Genomic DNA, 8,497 nt, shown 5'->3' with positions numbered 1-8,497 from the left:
GGGCGTCGCTTCCAAGTCAATATACGAAGATGAGACAATGGTAAATCAGTCCGATAAAGAAGAAAACATGAATGAGTCAATAGACCTCCTGACCAAACAATTTTCTAATGTGGTCAAGAAATTCAAAAACTTGAATACCACAGGATCAAACGCTCAAAATCTGATTAACTATCAAAGAAAAGATGGTGAGAACTATACGAGAAGGTTTAATGAAAATTCAAACAAGAGGAATAGTGATTATGGACGAAAAAAGATGGCGAAGGAAGAGTTTTCATATGTAGAGAATGTAAGAGAGTTGGTCACTATCAAGTTGAATGTCCCATGTTTTTAAGAAGACAAAAGAAAAACTTTTAGAAAATTTTCACGATACATTGTCAGATGAGGACACTGATGATAATGAAGAAGTTAATGGCATGAATGCATTCACTGTACACATTACAAAAACTGATTCTGATAATGAAAGTGACAGTTCTGAAGAAAATTATAATAATGAGTTGATATTTGAGGAACTCAAAGTACTATGGAAAGAAGATACTAAAGCCAGAGCAATACAAAAAGAAAGAATTCAAGACCTTATGGAAGAAAATGAACGATTAATGTTTGTCATATCATCTCTAAAGCTAAAATTGAAAGAAGTTAAAAAAGACTACGATCTGACGATAAAATCTGTGAAGATGTTAAATTCAGGAACTGAAAATTTAGACTTAATACTAAATTCAGGATAGGATAGTTCAAATAAATATGGTTTTGATGCTTCAAAGAGAAGTTTTAAACCTACAACTGAAACAAAGTTTATTCCTGCTTTAGTAAAAGATGAAACTGAAACAGTTCCTACAACTACAGTTGTTAATCCTCCTGCTAAAACTACAGGATGGACTTGTTATTACTGTGGTAAAAAAGGTCATTTCAGACATTTTTGTTTTAAACTACAAAGAGACAAATGGTGGCAGCGGGTGGCAGAGCATAGCAATTTAAAGCATAAATCAACTTTAAAAAATTGAAACAAAGGAAAAAGAAGTCGTATGGTCTGGAGAGTTAAACCGTCTGAACACTGTAATATTACCTTTACAACAGTTCAATCTTCAACTGATGTTTGGTATCTTGATAGCGGTTGTTCTAAACACATGACTGGAAATAGATCCTTCTTTTCTGATATAAAAAAGTGTATATTTGGACATGTTATGCTTGGAGATGGTGCAAAAGGAAGAATCCTTGCAAAAGGAAATATTGAGAAATATAATCTACCATGTCTAAATGATCTACGATATGTTGAAAGGCATAAGGAAAACCTAATTAGTGTCAGTCAACTATGTTATCAAGGTTATACTGTTAATTTTAGCAAGGAAAAATGCATTGTGACTGATATTAATAAAAATGTTCTTATGAGTGGCACCAGACAGATTGATAACTACTATCACTGGGTGTTTAATAATAATCATTCATGTCATTTATCTAAAGAAAATCAGACGCATTGCTGATGAAGTGAATGTATCAAATGAACATCACTCATGTTTGAGTATCGTGGATTTCTGGGAATCACTGTGGGGGCAAGCTCTCAGTCTTTACATTTATCTATTGATGTTTTGGCTTCTGTCTTATCTCGAGGAACATTTTCAATTTGGCTAGTGAATGAGATTTTTGTTGTATCTCTTAGTGTTAAATATGTCATACTCCATAAGATTGACTTTACAAACTGGTTTCCTTCGTCTCATGATTCCAGTGCAGCTGATCAATCTCAAGAGTAGACATTCTTTTATGGAGGAGAAGAGTTTTATGCAAAAAGTTGTGTTAGATGGGCCACCTAAAGGAGATGCTAAAGTTTGTTGTTTTTGTGGAGCTTATATGATTATTATTAATGTTGATTGAAGAGTTTTGTGCAGATTTTGTTTTTGATGGATTAAGAAGTTTGTGGTAGATGTGCTTATTCTGTGATGTGCCCTACGTTTTTATGCTTCTAGTGATGTTGTTTCTGGTGATGTATGCTTTAATTTCTGCAATGGTTTCAGTTTTGACTACTATCAGTTTGATGGCGTTTGTTTAGTTCTTATTGACATATGCCTCTAGAAGTCTCTGCATCTCAAGATGGTTTTATATCGATTATTTGATTTCCTATTGATGATAGTTTATTATGGGGCATCTAGTTGAACATAAAAATAATTCTTCTCTTTTTGAAAAAAAAAGGGGGAGTTTATTGGGATTTTTGTCAAAACGAATTAATGAGATTCAAAAGAAGGTTAAAAGGATAATTGTTTTAAAAGATAAAAGATAAAAGATAAAAGACAAAAGATCTTTCTCATAAATAAGAATCTTTTATCTATGTCTTTTAAAGAAGATATCGAAGATTGAATAGAGTGGTTATGTATTATGCTTGGAATGGTGTGGGTATTACTGAACATTCAATTTGTAACTCCAAATGATGACTGTGTTGCTGAATGTTGAATGTTGACATCCTGAAGTTATTTTTGTTGAAGCTGTGCAGTTTAGATGTTGGATATCCTGAAGTTGTTTCTGTTGAAGCTATGCAGATTAGATTTTGTTTAGAAGTCTGTTGCAGGCTAATATCTTGAAGCTATTTATGTTGCTATTTCTGTTGAAGTTGTGCAGTTCATATGCTATTTTGAATACTGGCTACAAGGTAGAGAAATGAAATGATGGTTGTGTTGATCTGCTGTGTTAATTATGTGGTTGAATATGGATGTTTTTGTTGACTGTTCTTTTATGAAAAGTCTCTGAGATGCATTGTCTTAAACCAGAAAAGAAATTCCTTTTAGACAAAAGGGAGAGTTTGTTGAAGATTTTGTCTAAAAGATATTATGAGATTATTCTTTTAAAAGATAAGATAATTAAAGGATAAAAAATATTTTATCTAAATGATATTACGATATTATTCTTTTAAAAGATAAGATAATAAAAGGATAAATGATCCTCCTTTATTTTAGGAATCTTGCTAATTATCTTTGAAGAAATAAGATTTATAATATAAATCTTATATGTATAAATAGGGCTTTCGAATACAAGGTTCGACAGCGAAAAAATATTAAAAAGATCATTCACGGTTGAAGGTTAACGAAGAATTGATTGCAGAAGCTGCAGGAACGAAAAGACAGTATGATCTTATGTCTATAAGATCAACATGTTGATCTAAGTTGATATTGTTGATGAGTAATGAAAATGACGAGACAGTGGTTTGCGTGATCACAATAATCTTTAGAAGTATATAAAGATATCGTCGAAAACATTCACTCATGCATTCAGGGGGAGCCTGAAGTCAGACATTATTGAGGAGAGTTATTCATGCATTCAAAGGAAGCCTGAAGTCTGAAGCCGTGACACATGTTATATAGTCATATAGTTGAACAGAGTACAGATGTTGTATCGATGTATATTGACTAAAGTGAATCTTAATAAAATTACTTATCAGGGCTGTGCGTAGCTCCCCAAACGTAGGCAACATTGGTCGAACTGGGTTACCAAAGTTTCTTGTGTTATTCTCTTCTGCTGTCCCTCTAACTATTACAACTGTTATTAGCTTTAGTATTAACTGAAGGTTTAATTGATTATCTCACTGTTTTTTATAGATGATTCAAGGTGTTAAAAAAATGTCTATCTAATGAAGATGTTTGGATGCACCTTTGATCCGAAAAATTATTAACATGAAGAGAAAATTCATTTTCTCATATCATCCACTCCAATATATGTAGACATAATATATTTTTTTTTTAATTAAAAAACATCACACAGCAAAATTCAAACTTATATCTTTGAACAAAAATGCATTTGAAGAAAATAAAATTTCATTTTTACATGCATTTCTTACTACTAATTTATCTGTATCCAATTAAAATGAAAATACCTTCCAGGGAAGGAAATTTTCTAGGAGAAAAACCAAATGTAAAGTCAGGGATTGATAAAGGGTAATTGATAGATCAGAAAATAAGAATGTTAACTGTTGGATCCAACTGAGATAATTAACAAATACAAGAAACTGATTAATGTTAATGGATCAAACTTGGTCCATTTCTGCATCTATCCATTGGTTTAAACAGACTGACCAAATTTGCTCCATTAATTCATAGAACCCTACTAGTCCTTAATTAGAGAAACTAATTTCTTTAACTTATCTCAATAAAATATATATTTTGATTATATTAATTAAGAAGTTCCTCCATTAAACCCTGGTGGCGGCCAAATTCCGACGCCACCGCCCCCGTCGCCGGTCACGTAAGACAAGCACCCCAATGGAACCAAACACAGCCCTCTACTTCTGAGATCTCGATTTTGCCCACCTTCATTTCCGTCCTCCACCGAACTCTACATGATATATAGTTAATAACACATTAATTAAAATCAAGATAAATAAAATTTAAAGGGTTAAAAACAATTTAATCTTTGGTAACAAATTAGTTTTTCTACTATAAAATTTGTAATAACTTAGTCCCTAAATTTACATAAGTAACAATTTAATCTCTATTTTTAATTACTTTGAGATTTGTAACAACATAACCTATTAGAAAATTTTCTTTAAAATTAAGTGTTATGTGACAACTCAGTCACTTTTTTTTTTAAAATTGATTCTCAATCCATTCATTGATCTATATGTTCAACAAATTCTACTAAACTTTAACTGTTGTTACTCATTAACGTCCAAATACTTAAAATTGGAGTGAAGTTTAGTGCTAAATTATTGCTGGTTGAACCCCAAAACAGATTTTTAACCCAATTAAGAAAAAGGAAAAGAACTTTTTAGAATTGAATTAATTAATTTTACCCGATGTGTGGGCTGAGGGGCTTTGTTGCTGCCGGCGGGTTTCATGTATGGAACGCTCAATGTCTGCAAATTTAAAGGGTTAGTTTCTATGAAACGACACACGAAGATGATCAATTAATTTAATTATAATGGAAATATATGGAGGGGGAAAAAAGAAGTACCTCAACCTGATTTTGAAGAAATTTGATGTAACCAATGGCTTCCATTAACACAGATGCTGTGTCTGTCTGCAACATCACCATTACACGTCATTCTAAAACCTACGTTTCCATATATATATATATATAACACCATAACACAACACAACAAACAAACTAAGCAGTGTCCAACCTATAAAGACCCTGTCTACAAACTCCATGAAGAATTAATTAGGATTGGTCATTCACAAATCCCTGTGGGTCAAATCATTGGCAAAAATGTCATTTTATATATTAATGCTTTTGTTTGATTAATTCTACTAGGACTCTAGTCCTTTTGTTTTTTTTTTTTTTTTCCTTAAAATGTTATGTAACTATGTATTATTAATAAACGGACGATGCTAAGGGATATCCATTTAGTAGAGATGTCGGATTACTTGATCCATTGTATTTTCTTCTAAAAAAGTATATGTCATTTTAGCGATACCATATTAAATCATCAATTAATTCAAATTTGAAAAGGCCCTGAGTTAAAAGTGTTTAGAACATATTTAGTTTGCTAGTTAAATTTTTTTTTTATATGTTTTAAATTTATAGAGATAAGTAGATATGTATTTATGAATTGAGAAAATGAATTCTATTTTTGAATAATATTTCTGAATAATGTGACATGTAAGCGTGTTTTTTTAAAACTACATATTTTTATGTTTTCTAGCTTGGCAGGTTATAAACTCAATTATATTTAAAAAGATTAAATATGGATAATGCATATATATTCTAAATTATAAAATGTTACAAAATAATAATATTTTTAGAAATTTTCTTATATAAACAACTTGTCCATAGGTTGCTTAAGAATAGTTTATAGTAAGTGTGAATAACCATGCTTAGTTTTATGGTTTAAAAATATAATATCAAACCCATTCAAAATAAATAATGAAATTAAATTACAATCTCTTACTATTAAACCCCAACTCTTTCAACGAATCCCATGTTTAAAAATTTAAATTTTTAGATTTCCTATTTAAACAAGCTTTTAATTATCACATCAATATAATGATCATCTAGCCATTTAATTCCATTTAAAAATATAAACATAAGTCAGTAACATAATGCTTTAGATTAAAATACCTTCCCAAAGGGTGCAACCAATTGTTGAAGTGCTGCAATTCTATCACCCAATTTCTCCTTTCTAACCTGCCCAATATATAAGAGAAAAACCATGCAGGATAAAATAAAAATAAAAAACAAATATTACTCCTATTACTAAATAAATAAAAGAAGAATGTGTAGTGTGTTGAAACCTTAAATGGTGGGCAAGAAGCGCGTGAATCCAATCGCGATTTCTTAAGAGGAGATTGTTGATTCAACCTTGACTCCATGGAATTACAACCTCGTTTTGGTTTACATACTTCAGTACTGCTAAATGTTGTCATCTTTAACAATCCAAGAAAAAAAGACGAATCAGATAAAAGATAATTGAAAATAAAAAAAGAAAAAGAAAAAGAGAAAGAGAAAAAAAGAAATTAAAGGGAAAGTAGTTGACTGGGAAAGCAAATGCATTTACAATTACAAATGTGTATAAAGCTGAAAGTACCTTCCATGCTGCAAAAAGACACCCTCTTACTACTATTGCATGCTCTAATTAACAACAATAATCATAATAAAATTAACTAACTTACTTTACTTGGAATAATGCATGGGAGGCTGCCCGTCGGCGGAGATTCTCGAATCTGATCGCCAAAATCGGAGAGTGCTTCTTTAAAAATACCGAAATTATTCTGGCTGAAATTTCCAACCAACATATCGGTGGGCGTTTGTAAGTTCAAATCTAAGGAATTTGAGAACGAAGGTGGCGGTGGCGACGGAGATGAGATATTCCAATTAGAGACATTAATACTAGGGTAAATTTGAGGGAAATGGGGAGCTGGTCTATTATTATTACTTGATCTTGAAATGATGGGGTGATCAGCACCGTTGATTTGACAGCCGGATGAAATGAGGGTTTTGATCAAGAGCTTGTGAGTGAGGTCATTGAGATCTGAATCATTGTTGCTATTAATATTGATGAAATCTTGAATATTTGTAATGTTGTTGTTGTTGTTCAAGATTTCTGTGAATTTGGGGAAAGGTTGATGAGGAGGAGGAGGAGGAGGAGGAGTTGTTGGAGGTGTGGATGAGGAGATTTGTTGTTGGTTATGATGGAGAGATTGAGTGAAAAAATTATTATTACCTGTATTTACAACATTATCACCATTATTATTATTCCATTGATCATAATTACCCAAATCTTGAAGCATTATTGAAGAAGTACTGTTTGTGTTTTTCTGCTCACAATCTGTTGATCTAATTGGATGTGAAGAATTAGTTGTTGTTACTTCTCCATTGAATATTGTTGGGTTACTGTAGACGTTGCAAGTATTATTACTATTCCTGTTACAACACAAAATGACCAAATAAATAAATAAAATTGCAAAACCCTAATCAGTCTCCATAATTATAGCAATTAAATGGGGTCTTATGGAAGTTCTAAATGTCTCAATTATTGTTCTCTAATTATTTTTAAAAAAGCATATAATATATCAATCAGTAGCAGTTAAATTTTATCACTCTTTTTCTTTCCTTTTAGTTTATTTTTAAATTGAAAAAAGAACAAAACATCTAAAGAATTGAAGAAATTAAAAACCCTCAAAACCTAAGTCAAAACGTAAATCTGAAAATCCCCCAAAATATAAATGCTTATATACTGAAATAAAACAAAAGAAAAGTGAACTTACAGAGATATATTAGAAGACCAGGCAGTTCCAAGGCCAAAATAAGAAGGAACAACGGACAAAGAGGAGGAAGAAGAAGAAGAAGCAAGAAGCAGCTGGTGATCTTGAAGCTGATGCTGGTGGTGATTGAGATTAGCAGTAGACTCCATATACACAATGATTAAAATTTATATAAGTAAGAAATATATATATATATGTATATGTAAATAAATAAACCCCACCCAAAAAACAAATAAAGAAAAAAAGAAAAGAAAAGGGAGAGGTTGAAAATCCCAAGAAGAGAGAAGAAGAGATGATGGGCAATAACCAAAACAAAAAACAAGTAGTAGTAAGTGAAGGAATTAAGTGAGCCCAAGTAGGGTTTGTTTTTCTAAATGTTTAAGAATCTGTTCATTGAAACAAAGGCCACAGCCACATTCCCAGGTAAGGCAAACACAAACCAACACATCATATTTTGCTTTTACTACCCCCTCACTTTTTCATGTTTTTCCTTTTTATATATATAATTAATATATTATAATTAATTATTATGATTATTTATTTTAATTTTTCTTCCCTTTTCTTTACTCTTTTTTAAGTTTGCAGCCCCTTACTAAAGTAACCTTGAAAAGAAAGAAAGAGAGAGCGTGGGGTTATTCATCCCCATACCCCTCTCTGACTAACTTTAATTATTATTATTATTATTATTATTATTATTATTATTATTATTATTATTATTATTATTATTATTATTATTATTATTATTATTATTATTATTATTATTATTATTATTATTATTATTATTATTATTATTATTATTATTATTATTATTATTATTA

The 8,497-nt window shown here is 30.8% G+C and overlaps 1 protein-coding gene across 4 annotated transcripts; it reads right to left on the bottom strand.

The window, feature by feature from the left end:
* Positions 1 to 3,904: 3,904 nt before the first annotated feature.
* Positions 3,905 to 8,122, bottom strand: LOC103503916 (transcription factor bHLH110-like). Of its 4 annotated transcripts, none has more exons than XM_051083192.1 (8): positions 7,683 to 8,122; positions 7,220 to 7,338; positions 6,588 to 7,138; positions 6,210 to 6,341; positions 6,037 to 6,102; positions 4,930 to 4,995; positions 4,769 to 4,831; positions 3,905 to 4,311 (listed from the first exon to the last, which is right to left on the bottom strand). In XM_051083192.1, the coding sequence occupies exons 1-8, from the start codon at positions 7,826 to 7,828 to the stop codon at positions 4,153 to 4,155; spliced, it is 1,302 nt and encodes a 433-aa protein (XP_050939149.1). In that variant the 5' UTR covers positions 7,829 to 8,122; the 3' UTR covers positions 3,905 to 4,152. The 4 variants fall into 4 exon arrangements, with proteins under 4 accessions (XP_050939149.1, XP_008466527.2, XP_008466526.2 ...); XM_008468305.3 differs by having other exon boundaries at positions 7,241 to 7,338; XM_008468304.3 differs by having other exon boundaries at positions 4,936 to 4,995; positions 6,588 to 7,338.
* Between the last annotated feature and the right edge of the window lie 375 nt (positions 8,123 to 8,497).

Source organism: Cucumis melo, chromosome 4 (genome assembly GCF_025177605.1).
Source record: "Cucumis melo cultivar AY chromosome 4, USDA_Cmelo_AY_1.0, whole genome shotgun sequence".
Lineage (NCBI taxonomy): Eukaryota > Viridiplantae > Streptophyta > Magnoliopsida > Cucurbitales > Cucurbitaceae > Cucumis > Cucumis melo.
The sequence above is the reverse complement of the archived record's forward strand: the minus strand, read 5'-3'. Positions and strand labels throughout refer to the sequence as shown.